Here is a 21,171-nt window from a genome sequence, read left to right on the forward strand (position 1 = left end):
AAGTTTGGTGTCGGCGAAAACAGTGTCGGTCAATTTTGTGTCGATCAAACAATACGGACCTGATATGATAATTACACGTATATAACATCCATTTAAATATGATAATACGATTAAAAATAATACCGAAATTATGAGATAAATTATGGAATATTTGAGACTTAGAATAAAGATTGACGCACAGAATAGTACACAAGGACAATGGACATGCAAAAATACGATAAAAAGATACTACACCAACGTCTAGAAACGAGCTCTGCATATTTTTAAGGTAACGTCGTCAAATCCGTGAATAAAATATTAATATCGTGTTTATTTGTCACGGACGAACTACTGAAATTGACATTATGGAACATTAATACGTAAATGAACGATCGTAAAGAATACAGAATGACGAACACAGAATACACAATGATAGTAAACAAATAAAAAATTGCTCAATGCTTGTGTTCTTTGAAGCACGTCAAGAGATGTTGTTTTATTCCCTGGAACGAAACGATCGTGCCGGAGGAGAGCATGTTATTCGCGTGCGTTTAAATTACTATAAAATCCCCGAAAGCATCCGACAAATTGGATGATGGAAAAGTCGTGTTCCACGATATTAAATTAAACTCTCGGTGTGCTTTCTTCGCGGAGCGCATACAAACCTCGAGTACGTTTTCGCGTGTACACCACTGTTCTGTTACTTTTTAATTTAAACACACAGCGGAGCAACGCGAAACAAAGTGACATGCTATACAACAGCAATATTAGTCACGGGGAGAAACAAGAGAAGTACTTACCTCGCGCAAACAGAGAAAGAGCCAACTGTACGCTAGTTGGGTGGAAAAAAAGAGTATGCTTAAAAGCTACAGTCAAAACAGGGTTAAAATTTTAACGAGACTCTCGGGTATTTTTTCTCTTTTTTTTTTTCGTGCGATTTTTTTTTTTTAAGTCTCATCCGCTGTTTCAACACTTTTGATCGAGCTGTTTGTAGACATTGGTCTGTCAGCGGCAAGTACTGACAAAGTCGACAATTGATTCTGACAACTGACGTCTACTGACCTCCCTCTCCGTTTTGGGAGATCCCCCTGTCTTCAAGTTGCCGCTTCTACTTTCCACGTATTCCCGTTCTGTATTTTCTTCGCCCTCGAACCGACGGATACAACTGGCCACCAAGGAGAATCGTTTCTTCGATGTTCCTCCCTGATCTACCCCTCTATCACAGCCTGTGCTCGCTCTACGACTCGCTTTCACTCGCTTGTCGCTCGTACGTCTCGCTTTCGCTACCTCAGTCTTAGGATCTGTCTTATTCTGCCCGTTTTTACTAGAGTTATCGTTCATCTCAAGTTTCCCCTTTAGTTTACCAGGCTTATCTTTAATTGCGTCTGTACTGTTCTTTAGTGGTATTAACTGTTCTTTTGGTTTTTTAATGGAATGAGTTTTAGAAGTGGTATTTTTTAATGTTTCTTTGGTATTGTTGTCTGAATTTGTCATTTGCTTTCGTTGGTCCTTTACGTCAATGCTATCAGCTCTCAAAGTTTCGTCCTCCTCAGACGAAATATAGTTTAGCTCTTTATTATCTATTTGTTCCATTTCTTTTATTTCTTCTTCTTCTTCTTCTTCTTCCTCTTCGAAAGAAGAGTCTTTCACGTTCACGTGAGTTTCACTGGAATCAGAATCTTCTTGACTGTCATTATCAGTTACGTATTCATTTTCAGAATCTTCGAATTCAGAGTCGGATATTTTTGCTTTTATCGCGTTGATTGTTTCCTGTAGCATGATTTCAGCATCGGTTAGCTCTTCGATGCTGTCTGACGTGCGATCGGAAAGCTGCTTCCCCGTTTCTGATATTTCAGATTCCGTTGCGCTCTCGAAGTCGGAAGTGGAAGAGTCATTATCAGAAACTTCTTCCAGCTCGTATTCTTCGCTGGAAGTGGTATCATTTAAATCCAATTTCTTAGATATCGTTTGATCTTCGTTGGACCCAGTCACGTCTATTTCCTCGTCATTTTTCCCTGATGCCATCGCTGACTTCGTTTTTTCGCTCCTTTCGCAAGTCTTCGTCCGAGTGATTGCAGTTTTTACGATTACCGTCTTTTTGTCATTTAAATTTCCGACTTTATCCGGCTCAATTTTTCGCTCTGCTCTGATCTTCGAATCACTTCCGGATGAACTACTTTTCCTTGCTGTTTGTTGGGTAATCGATGGTTTCGCCGAGGTGTTAGTTAACTCGTCACCGGATGCCGCTTTCGAAGATTGCTGAGAACTTTTTGGAGTCTCTTGTACTTGTGGAAGTCGACGTCTCGCTGTGAACACGGGAATCCTTGAAAGGAAAGAATGTTTTAACGCGCTGTTCCCTTTCGAAGACTTTTTAGCCGTCATTCCACTATTTTTATCGTTAGTCTGTGCATTCATGATTGATTTTTTAATTTGTTCACAACCTTTGGACAACGTACTCAAGATTGTCGACTTCCTTTCCGGAATTACTTTCTTCTCCGTCGATTTGGAACCTTTTGAAACTTGCTTCTGCCTAGTATTAGTTGCTGATTTTGTTTTATTTATCGAACTGTTCGATGAAACGATCTTAACGACTTTCGCGATTGTTTTTCCTGGACTTCTCCTTTGGTTCGACAAAGTCGATCTTCGAGTTATTTCAGCCGCGGCATCTTTCGCCTTTGCAATCGTCGCGCCTCTCGGGCTAACTTTTCCAAAATTCCTTCTCGGTATGCCGGTAGATTTTTTAACGACTTTCACGGGAGACCTCCTTCTGCCGACCTTTTTGGCAGGAGATTTGGATCTCTCCTTGACTGCAACTCTCGAGGTAACCGTCTTATCAACTTCATTTGCATCTACTTCATTATTTTCAACGTCTACCGCGCTTTCTCCCGAAATCGTCACGATCTTGCGTGCTTCGGTCGCGCTTTCTGTTTGCAATTTCGCCGTCTCAATCGGTTTTACTTCGTTCTCTGATGGACTTTCTAGAACCTTTATTGGCGCACAATCGTTCACCGCTAACATGGGAGATTCCATGATTTTAATCTCTATAGTTTCAGGTACTCCTGGAGGAACATCGTTAATATTATCGATGATCGAACACTCTGTCTCTGGATTTTTATTATTGGAATTAACGCTTAATTCGAATTTTAATATATTTACAGAATCTTTAATAAATAATGCAGCATCTTCTTTCTTATTTTCTTCCCTTTCATTCCCTTCGATTTCACTCGAGCTTAGCGGATATAAATGGGACGCGTTATTGTTCGAATCCTTCGTGATACTTTCATCGTTGCAGGGAATCGAACTGGAAAATTCGTTAACGTTTCCAAGCACGTTAGGAACGACGTAAGTTTCGAGATTCGTATCGGTCAGATTTAGCTCGACAACTTGACTTTCTTCGTTCGAGTTCGATGCATTATACGACATATCGTTATTAGGAACAACGAGGTTCTTAGGAATGTTGTTAGTATCCGTAGAATTTAGCTTGTTAACGGCAGATTCGGTGTCCAAAGAATGCGAGGTCAACGAGGAACCGGAAATACGAGGGTCACTCGAGATAGTTACTATTGCCGGTTCGATATTCGCTATTGCTTCGCAAGTTGTATTTGCCTCGACCTTGTTCGAAATAGAGTCAGAAAATATCTCTTGGTCGTTCTTTTCTATTTCTGACTCGTTGTTCGCATCGATTGTTTCCATCGATTTGTTTGAATTATTTCGTTCCACGATCGTCGAAGAATCTTTTTTTATCTCTATCAAAGAGTCTTTTGTTATATCGTTAATTTTTGTAGGAGATATCGATAGAGGATGATCGTCTTTGACAGGTTTTAAATGAATATTAATTTGCTCGCGAATTTCTTTAGAGTCGACAGACTTACTTGCTGAAGTTATTGGCGAAGTATCGATTTTGTCGTTGCTCTGGGGAATGTGACATGCTACAGAGATAGACTGCTCTACTTTTTCAGACACATGCAAAAGTGCTTTCAAAGTTTCGTGTACGATTGTTGTTGGTTTGTTAGGAATTTCTTGAATTTCGGATTCTTGGGTTGATTTGGGAGTATTAGTGTATGGCCGTTTGGGAACATCGCGTGGAATATCTTCGAAATCCTCCGAAATTTCGTGGATACCAACATTAAAATTTTGAGAAATCTCGTCAACAGTTTTTAAATCTTTCGACGCTTCTTGAATAGAAATGTTGGAATCATTAGAAATTTCCTTTGGACTAGATTTAGAATCTTCTGAAAATTCATGGTTAGCAATGTTGGGATCTGAGGATGCTTTCTCAACGACTGCATCCAAATCTTTCGAAGCTTCCTGGATAAATGTTTTGGAGTTATTGGATATTTCCTTTGAATTAGATTTAGAATCTTCTGAAACTTCATGGTTAGCACTGTTGGGATCTGAGGATGCTTTCTCAACAACTGTTTCCAAATCTTCCGGAGCTTTTTGGCTAAGTATTTTGGAATTATTGGATATTTCCTTTGAACTAGATTTGGAATCTTCTGAAACTTCATGGTTAGCAATGTTGGGATCTGAGGATGCTTTCTCAACGACTGCATCCAAATCTTTCGAAGCTTCCTGGATAAGTGTTTTGGAGCTATTGGATATTTCCTTTGAATTAGATTTAGAATCTTCTGAAACTTTATGGTTAGCACTGTTGGGATCTGAGGATGCTTTCTCAACAACTGTTTCCAAATCTTCCGGAGCTTTTTGGCTAAGTATTTTGGAATTATTGGATATTTCTTTTGAACTAGATTTGGAATCTTCTGAAATTTCATGGTTAGCAATTTTGGGATCTGAAGATGTTTCTTCAATAACAGCTTTTGTATCTTTCAATGCTTTTTGGCTAAGTATTTTGGAGTTATTAGATATTTCCTTTGAATTAGATTTAGAATCTTCTGAAAATTCATGGTTAGCAATGTTGGGATCTGAGGATGCTTTCTCAACGACTGCATCCAAATCTTTCGAAGCTTCCTGGGTAAGTGTTTTGGAGTTATTGGATATTTCCTTTGGACTAGATTTAGAATCTTCTGAAAATTTATGGTTAGCAATGTTGGGATCTGAGGATGCTTTCTCAACGACTGCATCCAAATCTTTCGAAGCTTCCTGGGTAAGTGTTTTGGAGTTATTGGATATTTCCTTTGAATTAGATTTAGAATCTTCTGAAATTTCATAGTTAGCAATGTTGGGATCTGAGGATGCTTCCTCAACAACTGCTTCCAAATCTTTCGAAGCTTTTTGGATAAGTATCTTGGAATCAGTAGACATTTCGTGTGAACTAGGTTTAGAATCTTTTAAAACTTCATGGACAATAATATTAGAGCTTGAAGAAGTTTCGTCAACAATTTTCAGGTTTTTCGAAGATTCTTGAATAAGAATTTTAGATTCAATAGATGTTTCATCTGAGCTAGATGTAGGACTTTTTGGAATTTCGTGAATGGTAATTTTGGAATCATTAGGTATTTTTTTCAAGTCTGAAGAAGCTACGTGAAGACCAGTTTTCAAATCCGAAGAAGCTTCTTGAATAAGAATTTTGGGATCATTAGATACTTCATTTGAAGTAGATATAAAACCCTTTAAAACTTCAAAGATTATAGATGCAGGACTTTTCGGAGTATTAGGTATAATGTTTTTAGAATTTTCAGAAATTTCTTGAGTAAAGGTTCTATTTTCCGATACATCATGTGTAACGATACCAGAATCCATCGAAATTTCAGAAGATTTGGGATCACTAGGAATTTCATCGATCTTGGAATCTTTGGAAGTTACAACACTCTTAGGATCTGCAGAAATTTCCTGAGCTATTTCAGAATCTTTTGAAGAATCTCGAATAGCAACTTCACTTTCCTTAGAAAATTCATTTCGAGCAATTTTCGAATCTTCCAAAATTTTACACTCAGAGTTTCTAACAAGATTATCCTCAGAAATTTTCTGCGATTCAATTTTAGAATTTTCGGAAACTTTGTAATCTACAGAATTATTTTCAAAGTTAACTAACTGAGAAGATGCTGCTACCTGGGTCACGACCGAATTAGTATGATTATTATCATGCGATATATGATTAGACATAACATCCTCAGATCTTCTATTGTCAGTCGTCAAACTGCCATCAATTAATTTCACACGGTTATCATCGCTAGGTCGAGTCTCGATGATAGACGTTTGCATGTCGGATGATTCACACGTTCCCGAGTCACATACAACCGAGGATGATATCTTGTCCGATAATGATTGTGCGCCAATGGTCCCGTTGTGTCTCATCGAGCTATCGCTTGTGAGTGATTCGCTGTTCAAAGATGCATTGTTAGGTCGAGGATCTTTGATGCCGGTCACGGAAGAGTTGCCAGCTTCCTTTGACGATGATCGTTCATGAATAGGTAGATCGTTCCACGTATGAATTTCCGCATTCGCGTCGAGATGATAACGATGGGATGAATCGACTTCTACCGACGATACCTTTGAACTATCACTGGTGATTTCGTGTACTGGACGTGATAACTGCTCAGATTTAGGTACCTTGTCTAGCTTTTCATCGCTGTTAATATTATTCGCGGCTTCTGGCGAACTTACTTTAGTTATCGTTGTTTCAGGTTTCTCTCCGCTCTGCAACAGTGTTATCGTGTCTCCTGGGACCCGATTCCCGTTAAATTTTACCTCCATTGTCGCTCCTCCTACGCTAGTATGCGAAATATTATCGCTTTTTTCGTTTTTACGTACCGTTTCGAGATCATGTAGCTTTTCGATGTCAGTCGCGGTCGTTTCGGTTGTTACAGTTTCGGCTACACCTGATACAAGCTCCTCTGCATTTTCGACGCTTCCCAGAGGTACATTTTCATTCTTGTCAGACCCAGTTTCGCTGGAAGCTTGAAAAGACGTGGAATTCTGATCTTCTGTTACAACTTCGAGAACGTTCGCTCGATCGGTCTCGTTGCTCGATTTCTTCGACGACAACATTTGCATTGCCGATATGAAAGGGCCCAGTAATTGCTCTGGCAGCGATTTCACGGCAGATAACAGTGCCTCCACGGTGGCTACTTGCGTCTCGTTGCCTTCTGGACGAGCTTCCGGCGAGACGTTTTCAGAACTTTGATCTGTCGAGCCATTCTCAGCCGTAATTATCGGTGATTGCGCTTGTTCGATAACGTTGCCCGATTCTACTTTCGTATCTTCCTTTATAGGCCTTAATTTATCCAATGATCCCGTCGTTTCTTTACTCGTTACGTCGATATTCCCTGAAATCCCCGCGTCTCCGTTTTCGCTGGAATTTTTAAGACTCTTAATTAATTCTGTAGAAGTTGTTGCCTTTTGAAGGGACTCTTCGCCTTGTTCCAACATTTGGTTTATTAAGTCGGCTCGTTCGATTCCAGTTTGCGAAGAACCTCGAGCCGATTCGGACGTCTTCGATACACTTTCGGGTAAACCTTGATCCGATACGTTAGATCGCAAAGGGACATTCTCCACTGAAGGAGAGCCTTTATCTACTTGCACAGCTCTTTGATGAGGATCAGAAGGATTTTGGGATGGCGATTCGTTTTTCTCCAAACGCGACGAAGAAGCTGTATCTATTCCTTGGCTGCTTTGACCGGCGTCTGAAATCTTTTGAGACGTCGTTTCGCTTTCTTTTACGCGTGAACCAGCTTCTTCGCCCTTTACCTCAGCTACTTTCAAACTCATCCCCACAGTTTGCTTTACATTCTTTTTCGACCTGGTTACATCGCTCGTTTCGGCTTCTGCTTTATACGATGATTCTTCTACTACACTGGAAGACGAGACACTAACTTCTTCATCTACACTTCTACCTTCTTTTGTATCAGGAACTGAGATCCCTTTTATCTTTTGTTCGCTCGGACTCTCCTTTAACAAATTTTCTGATTGATTAGGGATGTCTTTCTCAATTAAATTTATCGAAATACTGATGTTTCGGTCGTTGTCCTTAGGTACAGCAGCTGGATCAATATCCTCAGGTAATGTGGGTTTAGTTACATCGATATTTTCTTTTTGCAACTCATCCGATCGAATTTTTTCATTTTCTTTCGTATGTGAAATTTTTTCTATCGTTAATTTTTTTTCAACGTTGATCTGATTCTGGTTTAATAAATTTTCTGATAGATTCTGAACTTGTTCTTCAATCGCCTTTATAGTGGAATTGTTATTTTGGTCTTGTTTTTCAGTTATAATGGACGTATCAGTCTTGTTAATTCTTATTAATTTAGTATCGTCTTGATTGGTTAGTTTTGGTTCCTCGTTCTCCAGTGTTTTAAGAGTGCTGGCTACATCGAGGTCTTGTACGGCCCTTGGGACCAGATTTTTATCGATTAGAACGATTCGATCGTCAGTGTTAACTTGATACAGATTATCAGGCTTATTACCGAACGTATTCAGGGGGTCTTTGTCATGTTGCCAGTTATCGGTCAGTTGTCTGAGGGCTGCCAGTTGCTTTTGAAAGTCGGCCTGCAACGCGACGAAATTTTCTACGATTGGTGACATTACCTGCTTCCTGGCTTCAGCGTCCGACACGTTGGTAACCTGTTCGGAACCACCCGTTCCACCACCGACCGCACCTGCTGTATCTGAAATTATTTCAACTTGATCAACATGAATGAAAAGTTACCACCGAAACTGTCGCTTTGGTAAAAAGAATATTTATCAAATATAAAGATTTGTAAAATGAAAAGTTCGAGCATATATTTCCATGATTTCCACTAGGCAAAATAATCAAAGGATTCCTATTATGCACGATTTCATTATACCAATCAAACAAATAATATGATAAGGATTAATTTTAAGAGGATTATTTAAGAAATTCAAAATTACTTTTTAATTATGAAATAATACAATACATCCGCGATTTTATTATACAGACTATACTTAAAAATTATTATTATAATTATTTTTTATTTGATATGATCAGATAATTGATACGTAATATTTACTGACCTTCCCGCGGTGCAGCCTCATCGTTTTCCACCCCAACCGGAGGACCCCAGATTCTCATCAAGAACGGCTTGAGCTGATTCTTTTGCAGCTCGAACAAGGCCGCGTCCTCGGCACCAGAATTATTTTCCAATGATTTCACCACTTCCGCCATTGCGAAGTTGCCTTTCTTCATAATTTCCTCGCACTATCAAATTTCCGTTTAATTTTTTTCATAATAAAATTCAACATAATATTCGAAAATTAAAGAAACTGTTCCAAAAAGACAACACCACTTTCCATAATTTCACTAAATCAACAAAACTCAACTAACGTGCTACAAGTTCATAGTCAACTAATATCCATATTAATACGAGCTTCCTTTCGCTTCCGATAATTACAGATACAATTTAAATATTGGAGCTGTCTCTTTGTTTCAATCCTTCAATTCGAAAGATTCTAACGAAAAATACGTCTAAAATTCTTACTTTTAGCTGTCTACGTTGAACAGCCATGGTGACAGCGTTCCAAACGTCTCCCTTTGTAGCTCTCAAGGCCTCTTTCGCCTCGATGGCGGAAAGCACCCCGATATTGTTCTCCTTCAGTTCTTTTCCCTGAGTAGTAACTAAAACTTGTACAGTTTCCACCAAATGGGGCCACTGCGTCTTTAGCCAGTCGATCGGGTTACTTGCACCCTGTGACAAGGCCACCTGAACATCATCCGTGGAATAGCCGTGTTTCTCGGCTTCCCTTAGAAGCTCCACGATCTCCAAACCTTGTCGTGTCAACGTTGAAATTCCCTGTGAACTTGGGCCAGGTTCGAAGAATCTTGGTTGACTCGATTCCTGAAACACGAAGAATAATTCGATTGACGATGATTAAAATAGACTTACGAATAGTGCACACGTCAAAAACAGTTGTAGGAAGGTCTCATCGTTGTAAGATGCACTTTCTGCAGAGTAACAACAAGAATTGAACAATCTTACAGGCTTAAGACTATATTAAGGCTAGTCTAGGACAATCTATAGCACGTAACAAAAATTTATTGTTTATTAGATTAATGGTCACACAATCGTAGAGAAATTTGAATGGAGAGAATATTTTCTTAGAAGTTCCGGTTGGAATGATAGGTAGAAGTGGCGCTGTAAAAGGTTGTAAATTGTAATTCCTGCCTACGTTCACACCGAGGCTACGAAACTGGCACAATCGAAATCGTGTGTTAAATTGTATTGGAGATTAGATCGGATTAGAAACCAATAGCTCTCGAGGGATAGCTGTCAAGTTTACCCTGGAACGGTAATAAAGGTGGGTGGAGTCGATGGAATTTCTTCGTGTACGATCTCTGCTGGGACCGCTGATCAATTGCTGAAGATACTGCTCCTGAATCGTTCGCGGATACAGATCTGGACTATTGGCGAATCTAGTTTGTTCCTGAAACAGACGCTCGGCATCCTTTTTATTAATTGTAAGTCGTTTTATGAGGTTGCTAGGTCTTTGGATGAATGTATTTTAAATGCTTTGCGTTAACGCTAAAATTACCATGTTTGTAAAAATGACGAGGTTTTCTCGAGTTCTATTGTTTTTACAATTACTAAAAAATACGTAATTGTCTATGAAAAAATTACGGCTGACTTTTATTGAAGTTGCTATTTATTTTTAATTATGGCCATCCATGTTATGAGACAGGAATCGATCATTGTAACGTTTGAGTTATTTTTGACAGTTTACAAAAAATATTTCAAACGAAAGTTCATTGGTATTAATTCAAGAATCCATTTTGGGAATGTTTTTTAGTTAATTCTAATAATCTACTTCTGACATTTAAGAATATATTATTGATAGTTCCAGTGCGTCTTTGTTACTCATTTTCCAAAATTATCAATCAAACATCCTTCCCAATGAGCTTGATAACTTTCAAAAGCCAAAGATGAAACTATTGTAACTCGTTTTATATAATCTTAAATATTTGAACCACGAGACATTTGTTTCGATAGAAGACCTTGGATATCTACATATTAATTTTTCGTATTACCTCCGCGTCGCTGTCTTCATAATATAATAATCCCTTTGAGGTGGATGCAGCTCTTACGAATCCAGCGCTACTTCTTGTTGGAGGATAGTCGTACGTCTGAAAAGTATATTTCATATCCCGTTCGTGCTTCTTTTACCTTTTACCAATGACCTATTTTGCGAGAAAAAAAAGATGTCCTATTTTCCCTTACTTGAGTGGAAATGTTCTGAGGAGGAGGAGAGGTTCCGGTGGAAACTGAATGGCTTTTTGGAATTTTCCCGAGTATTGGTCGTTTCATTGGCTCTTCCTCATTTATTTTCGAAGAAGCGATATTGCTTGGAGCATCGGTGCTCTTGGTTGTCACTGATATATCGTTTGCTATCAATGTAGGCTCGTTTCCTATCACTGACGAAGATTCAACGATTGATTTCTCTGGAACCATCGCAGGAGAATCTTCGTGCGTCACGGAATCTGTAAATTTAAGTAACCAGGTCATGTTTTAGATGTTAATTTGGTAATATCGTGGGTAACGTTGCGGATGTTTATGCAAATTCATATTTTCATAGATCAAAATTTGAATCCAGGCAAATATTTGTTTCGTTCATTAAATATTCTTTTGGATATTTTACATATTTGCATATACCCGTATCGTGTGTATTCTTTGTTTTCTTGCATTTTAATTTTTGTATAAATACATAAACATCCGTAGTCTCTTTTTTACGAATATTCGGAATCTTAGACTTGAATTAATGAAAAACGTCATTCTGATGCAGGCTGTTACCTTCGTGAAATTATTACGTATAAATCTTCACAGTACAAGGAACGAGGCATTAGAATCATCGAAAATACAAACAGGCAGGATATACATATTATTTTTGTCACTCTTTAAGGATTTGTATATTTAAAAAGAAAAAAAATTTTTTACAGATATGAAAAAATTAAACATTTTCTTTCTGTTAATGATATTCAGCTTCAAGACCAGAGAATGTTAAGATCTTCAGGACTTACAACGAGAAATAATTCGACAACGAATTGCAGGTGGAAAGAACATCAGCCAAATGCACGCTCATGCTTGAAACTAGCTCCTCTTGAATGAATAATAATTGCGTCAGACATGATCTTAAAAAAAAGGAAGAGAAATGAAAATGAACGAGAGAGTGGCTTCATTTCAAATACGACTATGCATTTGGTATCCACTGATCGTGTAGGAAACACTTTTCATGTCTCTTTATTATTCATCCAAGGGTATACATCGACAGAGGACAATCGTATCTTTTATTCAGCTGTTTCTTTAATTTTTGTAAAAAAAAGGAGGTAGGAGAAACAGAGTGAATGGACCGAGGAAAAAAGGGAGAAACACTCAAGAAGAGAACAGGTACAATAATTCTAATCACTGATTCGACTTGGTACCAAACGAAAAGCTGATTTTACGCCTTGCTCTACCTTTGTTCTTTGTGGAACCACTATCCCCGCTCTCTTCGCTGTTTGAAATCTTTAACAGGCTGGTCTTCTTTTCCAGATCAGGACTAGGGTTGCTAATGTTGCTGGACGTAGTCGCTAATTCATTTTTAGGAATCTCACTTAAACCACTTTGAACATCTTCTTGATTTTCTTCGCTACTTGGTGGTAACGCGCTGCTCCTCGTTTTGCAACAAACTACGCAGACACGATCCTTTAAATCGTTTATGAAAGTACAATGCTCGCATGCCCATTCCTCTTTAGGAATTTCCATCGTGGTACTCGTTTCCTCTCTCAGTTTCACATTTTTCGGTGACTTGTTACGTTGATCCACACTCGTTGATCCATGCTTCTCTTCTTTGCCTACCGATGGTGATCTTTCTAAATGTTTACTTCTTTCATTTTCCATCTTCTTTACTAAAGCTCCTTCTCTTCTTTTCTCTTCTTCAATAAATCGTCTAACTTCTCGATTTTCTGTCTCGATATATCGCCGAGCCTCTTCTTGATTCTTATTCACAGATCGCGTCACGTCACGATCCTCATTTTCACGTATCTTCCTAGAAACTGATTCACGAGATGGAGTTTTTCTAATGCTCTGACTATCAGAATCATGGGATGACATTCTTCTAACAGAAATTCTCTCTGCTTCTTCCATTTCTTTTCTCAACGTAGACTCTCTTCTTGAGACACTTTCTCTTTCACGAGAAGCTTCACGACTTCGTAGATTCTTCGTAGCACATCGTGGTACATCGTCTTCATCCCTATTAGATCGTGAATTATCAATTCTTTCTACTTCTTGGATTCTTCTAGAGGCTTCTCTGGAAGGAGTTCTTCTGGTAATTTGTGTGTCACTGTCTATAGAGGACCTTCGAGAGTCTCTACGAGAGGCTCTTTCGAGATCGTCCAAACTTACTTCTCTTCTCACAGAGGAAGCTCTTCTTGGAATCATCTCGTCGTCCCTTCGTCGAGGAACCATCTCTGATCTGTCGAAATGATCGTCAGAGGAACTGGTTACTCTAGAGCGTGTTTGTAGCGTGGACTTTCTGTCTGAAGAGTCATCGTCGGTGCTTCGTCTATGACGATAGCTGCCGTTTTGAACGCGATCTAATCGCGAATCCAGCCTGGAGAGCCTGCGTTCGTCTTGGTCGTATCGTCGTCGTGAATTTAGAGTGTTCTTTTGAAATTCGTCATGGTTCTTTGGTGATGTTGAATATCGTTTGATAGAGTGACTCTCGGACCATTGATCCTCTGTACTGGTCATTCTTTCTTCTGACATTAGTCGTCTGTAAAGTAGCGAATTATTATATTTAAAATATTCCAGAATCTTTTTCGTAGAATCTGCGACATTTAGATTGTGGATATTTATACAATTTCATATTTTTGTGGAGATATCTAAAGAGATGGAATCTGGATTTCTTTTTCTCTTTCGTTTGTGTGATTGTAATTAACTCGATTAAGCGAAAAACAAATTTTGCTTTAAATATATTGGAGTGAAATATTTACATATTTTTGCATATCACGTATACTGCGTGCATTTTTCCACCTCTGAATTTTCCACAAACTCATAAACATCCGCAGTCTACTAATACGAATTTCCAATTATTTATCAAATTTCTAACTTACTCGCGACGATTTCTATTTAACAAATTTCTAGACCCATCATCTTCGTGGTAGCTTCTTTGCCTCGTACTCCGAGACACACTTCCACGTCTGGTGCCCCTAGAACTTTTAGAGAGCCTGTCGTCGAAATCTGATTCACCAGAGTCTTCAGAACTAGCGTCAGACGGTGATCCCTGCGATCTTCTCGATCGTGATCTGCTAGCTAATGATTTCCTAGATTTCAGACTTGGTGATGGCGAGACTGCTCTCGATCTTCTGCTGGATTTCACGCTCCTTGCTGGGCTATGTGATCTTGATATAGAACCCGGATAGTGTGGTGGAAGCATTTGTGACGGAGGGAATCCCATGGGATAACCCCACATTGTTGGATGATTTAGACTCATCGTGGAACCACCCATGGTCATGTCCCATGGTGGATTCGGTGGGTACCACATTATTGGAATACCTCCAGGACCTAGATGCGCCATTGATTGAGCCTACAATAAAATTCAATGGTAAATTTAATATAATATGAAATGATAAATGTTCATCACTGATAAATTTTATGGATTAAAATAAATTTCCATTACATTATTAACTCCAAAATATAAATATTTATAATTTTTACGGCCGATAAAGCTCTTATTTGTTGCTAATAACGAATTCGATCATCGTTCATTAGAACTATTGTATTATAAAAATAAAAATTTGGAAGATATCAGAATTTGTTTTTTAATAATTTTATGAGATCTTAATTTGTTTTTAATAGATTTAATACAAATATCTTTATACATTTATCTCGATACGTGCCATATATATCTTTTTATAATAATATTTTATAATCATAAAATAAATTTGCATTTGCATACGATTAATTCAAAAAACAAATTCATATAAAAATTTCTCTGTATAGTTCCAAAATAAAGACCACGTCAGCTAATGGGACGACATTCGTTTGTGATGTTTAGTTTAATAAAATTACCTGATGCATTCCTGGACTCCACATGTGTGGCGACGATAAATCGCAAACACTGGCTGATTGCATCATAGATCTAGGTGGCGGCGGCGGTGGTACCGGAGGCGTAAGTTTCGGGCTGCCTACGCTCAGTGGCCTTGTATTCAATGTATCTCTCGAGATATCAGAGGGAGGATGCCTCCTTCTGTTAGCATCCTGCGCTCTCATTGCTTCCTGATATTTCCTGTACCTTTCCTGAATATTTGTACGTGTGTTAAACAATTCACGTTTCTATCTTTACCAGCCATTTTACACGTTTGTTAAATACATATCTCGTATTACTATTTAATACGGAGGCACACTGCCAAACAGTACTTAATAGACCAAGTACTGTATAATGCGTGAATGATTCAAATATTAATTAGTTATTTTATAATACTCGATGAATAGTAGAAGCCTACTGAATTACCGAATAATGTTGCGGTGTACGTAATAGTAAATGGTATTCGATGAATAATAGGTTGCATTCATTAAACGTCAATCACTACTATTGAATAATAGAGGAACGTGTAAAATGTTCATTAAAGTTTTCTATTAGATTGGTGAATATGAAATGTCGTTCGTATGAAATTCGAATGTGATGAATAAATACGACTCGTTAAATTTTGTTCTACCGTCAATTATTAATCACATCGACTGTTTCACTTGGAAAGATCATCCCCTATTTTACCAAAGATTTTTTAATATACAAATTGTTTTAAAAGAAGCTGTAACAGCTACAGTATTCTAAGAACTTTAAAATTGTAGAATCGGTAAATTTTATATGTAAACCTGGAATAATGGAACTAGTTAATCATTAAAAAAGTGTATTGTGTCGAATTGCATATTGTAATTGGCTCAATTGAGTATATGTGTATAAAAATCTATTATCCGAACAAACAACATTTTATACACACCAATTTAATGTTACGACAAAAATAGTTGACAAAATAGTTTACCTGCAGCGTAGACATTTTGTCAGTCCCTGATCCTGATCCGGTTCCATCGTTGGTGATAGTATTTACAGACTGCATGGATTTCGACACTGTTTTCGTGTCAAGGGTGGCTGACAGTGGCCTGGTGGTGTTAGGAAGAGCTCGCTTCGAGCTGTCGACTCTTTCGATCAAGGAGAGATTCGTAGATCCCTGGTTTTGCGTCGATTTAGCCTAAGCGCGAAACCTGAACTTTATTACATGGCCATCGTTTGGAAACGTTGTCGTTTTTCCATCATGATTGTTGAAAACGTTTTCTGTGTTTCTTTTTTTCGTGGATAGACGACGATGGAAAAAGGTATTCGAAAGAAGAAGAAGATGGTGGGTGTTCGCGGTTGAAGGCAGCAGCGCTAAAATTAAATTGCGGCGACGTGCGAGGCTAAATCGATGATAAACAAAGCGTTAGTAGAAAAGAAAATAAATTAAACGATGTCCTCGATGAATCGAGAATGCTTGCAACTTAAATAACGTGAACGTAATAAATTAGACTTTTAATAAATCGATTCTTAATTCTACGTTAGCGACAAAGAAATGGCGATGATCAGTGTCATTGCTGTAAGCTGAAAATAATTATCTAATCTGTGTAACAACGTGTATTTTTAGTGAATAAAATATATACATATAATAAAACGATGTTTTAGTAACGGTACGGGAAATACGAAACGGTGTATGACGGTTAAATCGAACCACCGTGTTCACCGTGCTCTGCCATATTCACCGTCGTGCCAGTCGCTCGAAGACAAAAGCACGAGCATACAAAATTTGCATAGTGCTTCCGTAAATTGTGTCAGCACGTATCTTTTCCCGCCGTTACGTTATTATCGACAGAGTTGAAAGAGTGAACAGGTATCAGTGAATACGGCAGTAGTATTTTTGCGGTAACGTGGTGTATTAAGAAGAAACAACGTCGATATACAATAATAAAGATCTCTATAAAATCTGTCGATGTATCTGTGGAACAACTCTTAGACGACTATTTAAAGCTCGATGCGATTGACGATGTTCGATTAACAATCTTCACGGTGCCTCGGTGTGACGTGTTCTCGCAGAAATCAGCGAAACTGGTGCCGCTCGAAGCGTGGTACAGCTAACGAGTAAGAAGCAACATCTATTCAACAAAACAACATTGATCGATAAATGACTCGAGGTCACAGGAGACAAAGTTGCAATTGCTCTTTGCGTTACAAGATTCGCGATCTTTGCAACTTGGTTTCCGTTGATCTCGATACAATCCGCTAATGATCGTCCGAGTAGATTCTGGATCTGAAGCTCAAAGGTACCTAAGATCGACAAGACGTTGTCAGCCTGAAAGAAAATTCGCGGAAAGGGATGAAAGCTTCAGGCCAGGTTGCATCCTACCTGAGCGCTTTTGCGATTTCTTCTTGGCGGTGGGATTGGTGGCGGAGACGATACATTTTCCCCTTTTGGCGGTAGAGGTGGTCGCGTTCTCGTCGCTAGATCGGTTAAGATTCTTCTTCGTACGTGATTTTTTCTTTTTGGGTGCTTGTGGTTCATGTCATCGCAGGCTTCGCAATAATTCCCATTGCAAATATCGCAACGAGCGAAGACGTTCTCGGTGCCACATAGGGCGCATTTGTACGTCGTGCCCGGTGTCGAGGACTTCTGTGCTTGCGGTCGGGTCGGAAATTCGATGATCTCGTAGTCTGGGTCACCACAGTCTCCGGAGAGCGATGGCGGTGGGACTTTCGGTGGGGTCGGTGGTTGGCGTTGCTGCTTCTGCTCCGCATCCTTCTGCTGTTGCGCCTTTTAAGGATGAAAGATTGTGTATTTAAGATTGATTGGAAGAGAAAGAAGAGAAATTGACGAGAGAGTTACGCACCAGTACCCAGTGGGGCATGGACCTTGCCATGCGCAACCGGGTCGATGGGTTCGAGATGGCCATCGGGCGCCATTTTTCAGCTCCCGGGTTCTGTAAAACAGATATTTAATAATTATTGGAGGAACCTCGAAGAATTTCCACTTGAATTCTAACATAATGTTTATCAGAATTATCTATATCTTAGGAAATATATACATTTTTACGTTAACAGTTATGAATGAAGTTTTCCTAATCACAGTTATTGTTATGCTTTTCCAATGATTTTTATCCTTGTCAGATGAAAGTACATTAACTTTCCGTTGAAGTTTTGAGGCGCACGTGTAATGATATATGTATAAAGCTCAATCTAATTGACAGTTATCATTTATTCAGTTATATATTACTTAAAAGTAAAATTAGTAGAAATTTATATAATATATAGATTGCTGCAGGACACCGTAGAAGTAGTTAATAGTAGAAAAAATGAAATTGATAAATGCAATCCCCTGCACAATGAATCTCTTTAATTGTTTGTATAGGTGCGATGCATTCTTGCAGTCTCGAATTGGGATGACAAGCTGGCAGCATCTAGTAACTCGTGTTCAGCTGCCAAACTGTACGTGAATTCATGTCATCGCACCTTGGACTGGGTGTCTGAGCTGAGTGACTTCGCTAGACGAGATTTTTCGAATGGATCCTCGAGAAAGCGTGACGTCACACGGTTGATTCTTCGCCGGAAGAGGCCAAAATCGAATCTATTTTTACGAAGAAAAATCGTGTTCCGCGTCTCGAAATAAAATCGAGCCACGCGACGCTATATCTCCTCGCGTTGACATGTATACGTAAAATACATAAATATCGCACCGTGATCCTCTCAAATTCATTCAACCTCTCCTCGATATTTAATCCAGACCTTTTGGAATTTATTTCAATTATTTCCATTTACATTTTTCGTTTTTACAACTGTTTACGCGGCAAATATATTTCGTTCGTTAATGAATTTATGGATTAAAGAAAAAAGTTTTTTTATGGTTCATCAATTTATGGTTTCGTAATTTCGAATTGTATTAAAAACATCGAGGTTCTTTAATTTAATTCGATCGTTTACGTTTAGCTTCACACTCTTTTAAATTTTTTACGCAAGAAATATATTTTACTCGTTTGTGAATGAAAGGAAAAGTATTGCTTTCTTATTTTCGAATTGTATTAAAAATTCTTAAAGAATAACAATTTTTTCTACTAAAGAAGAGTAATTTCGCGGTTCCAGCCTTCGTTGCGGCATGAGTTCCACATGCATGAATTAGTCCCTCGAATTAGAGCCCTATATCTTTAGAACGTTTACCCCTTCTGTTCTTCTCGACTGTCCACACTCTTTTGTTCTACTACGAGAGCAACAAAGCACCTAATTCCCAAGAATTGTAAATTTAGATTCCGCCACGATCATCATAAGAATATTCTGTCTCAGACAAAAGTAGAGATAAAAATTTCGACGAACATGCGAATTTCATCCGACATGTTAGTTAATTTTAAGGTGAGAATTGCCTCGATAAAAAGCGAACGTGCTACACGAAACTCTATTTCCCGACAAAATTGCAAAAGTCTACAAGAGTTGGTCACGTTCCAACTTCTAGCTCCTCCCTACCCACTCGAGTTTCTTCTCCAAACATTTTTCTAACTACGTAATAATATCCCTTCGCGAGCCTCATTATCTTCCATCTAACGAGCAAGCATCAGTTTCGATTTTGTAGTGAAATATTCATCGCGATCGTCATCCATCACTTCGAGAAATTTCAAAACCAATTATAGGAAGAATCGTACGGAAAGAAACTGATTATTCCACACTGACACGTGTCACAAATCACGCAGACCCCGGAAACCAGCCATAAGTACATAAAACTGCGTCTCCAAGTCCGATCCAACTAAATTAGAACGCTATATATATCCATTCCTCTTGGTGGTTTCACACGAAGCGGAATATTCAGATGCTTTCGCCGCGATAGTGTCACCGAGCTGCACGCCTGTAAAAGCGTAGCTAGCATCGCGTGTCTTCATAAACAATCCGCTTTTCAATCCCCGGTTTCTGGTCTGCACCGGAAGAAAAAACGTGGAATTGCACGTGAAACCCACGGAAACTTCCGACACGAGCGTATATCCTCTCGTGTCTTCCGCGGTACATACACACGAAGATTCGCATCGATTGTGCGTCTTACGATGCACTTCCGTTTCACCTCGCGAAAGTAAAACCGGTGAAATTCGCTGGTTTATTCTCATCGATTTTGCTTGCCTCTCATCGCGCTGCTTCGTCTCTCGATCGTTTTAGGTTTACATCCTTTTGAAACAATTGAGAAAATTTAAGTTTGTTCGATTATCTGTGCTGTATTTTTGTGCTCTAACATTCTTACATCACGTTTCTATGCAAGTTCGACGATGGAAGGCCTAATGCTTTCCAGAAACACCTATCTTCTCAAGCTTCTTTAAAATAATCACAAAAATGACATAAAACATGACATAAATCTCTTCCATTGTTGCCATAGGTGTAACGAATTTTTGTATTTTCGCATTCTTACATCGTCACTACTTTATGCAACCTGAATGCCGCTATTTTATGCGAGGGGGAGACCTAAAACTCCCTGGAGTTTCATTGAAATAATTACAAAAACGTAACGATGAATCTTTTCCATTGTCCGCATCGGTACAGTGCGTTTTTGTTCCATCGCATCGACACTCTTCCACATAGCCTGAACAAGATAAAGCTTATAGCTCTCTATATAAAGTTTTTATTTCCTCAAAAATACATTTTTTCGCGAGAGAGAGAGAGAGAGAGAGAGAGAGAGAGAGAGAGACAGACAGACAGACAGACAGAGAGAATTTGAGAGAATTTCAAGGCGTCGACGTAGAAAAGAGTAGAAGAGGGTAAGATGGTGGAAGTTGTACGCGGTGGAGCGTTTCCAGAGCGATGCACCGTGTTATCGGCGAGCACGTAGAAAACAAAGGACGCACTATGGGCCCGGAATCAGGGAACGTCACGCACGGGCACCGATACGCGGCAGATAATGGCACTCGTGAAAGGAAGATCGACACTCACATTCATGTGGGACCTCGCGGAGGCGATTTCTCCGGTTTTCCTCGGGAACTGGTCGTCACGGTACTGGCTGCTTCCGACCGTTCGGCACTGCTCGTCGTCTACAAGAAGCTGTTGCATCGCCACCAGCCGAAATCTATTTCCGTAACGTTGGCTCGCTGGACCGATGCCACCGTTTTACCGAAGTCTCCCCGTTCGCGTAAATATATCGCGACGCCGCGTGCGTTTAGAAGCGTTAGAGCTGGCACTCGCTCGACAAAACCCAATGGTGTCTTTGTACGTTCTTTAGAGACACGCTATATAGAGGGATCTGAGCTTTTTTGTGCGACC

At 39.1% G+C, this 21,171-nt stretch overlaps 1 protein-coding gene across 1 annotated transcript in view; it reads right to left on the bottom strand.

Annotated features, from left to right (window-relative positions):
* The window catches only part of LOC132908829 (E3 ubiquitin-protein ligase lubel), a 24,818-nt gene extending 3,821 nt beyond the window's left edge, over positions 1 to 20,997 (bottom strand). Inside the window, exons 1-13 of the mRNA XM_060963185.1 lie at positions 20,845 to 20,997; positions 17,781 to 17,870; positions 17,300 to 17,704; positions 15,908 to 16,114; positions 14,937 to 15,164; positions 13,979 to 14,451; positions 12,341 to 13,638; positions 11,109 to 11,368; positions 10,919 to 11,014; positions 10,174 to 10,338; positions 9,375 to 9,731; positions 8,911 to 9,094; positions 1,042 to 8,543 (exon numbers count right to left, since the gene is read on the bottom strand). Of these exons, the coding sequence (XP_060819168.1) occupies positions 1,042 to 8,543; positions 8,911 to 9,094; positions 9,375 to 9,731; positions 10,174 to 10,338; positions 10,919 to 11,014; positions 11,109 to 11,368; positions 12,341 to 13,638; positions 13,979 to 14,451; positions 14,937 to 15,164; positions 15,908 to 16,114; positions 17,300 to 17,704; positions 17,781 to 17,870; positions 20,845 to 20,850 (11,271 nt within the window). The 5' untranslated portion in view covers positions 20,851 to 20,997. The remainder of the gene's footprint in view (positions 1 to 1,041; positions 8,544 to 8,910; positions 9,095 to 9,374; positions 9,732 to 10,173; positions 10,339 to 10,918; positions 11,015 to 11,108; positions 11,369 to 12,340; positions 13,639 to 13,978; positions 14,452 to 14,936; positions 15,165 to 15,907; positions 16,115 to 17,299; positions 17,705 to 17,780; positions 17,871 to 20,844) is intronic.
* Between the last annotated feature and the right edge of the window lie 174 nt (positions 20,998 to 21,171).

Source organism: Bombus pascuorum, chromosome 7 (genome assembly GCF_905332965.1).
Source record: "Bombus pascuorum chromosome 7, iyBomPasc1.1, whole genome shotgun sequence".
Classification (NCBI taxonomy): Eukaryota; Metazoa; Arthropoda; class Insecta; order Hymenoptera; family Apidae; genus Bombus; species Bombus pascuorum.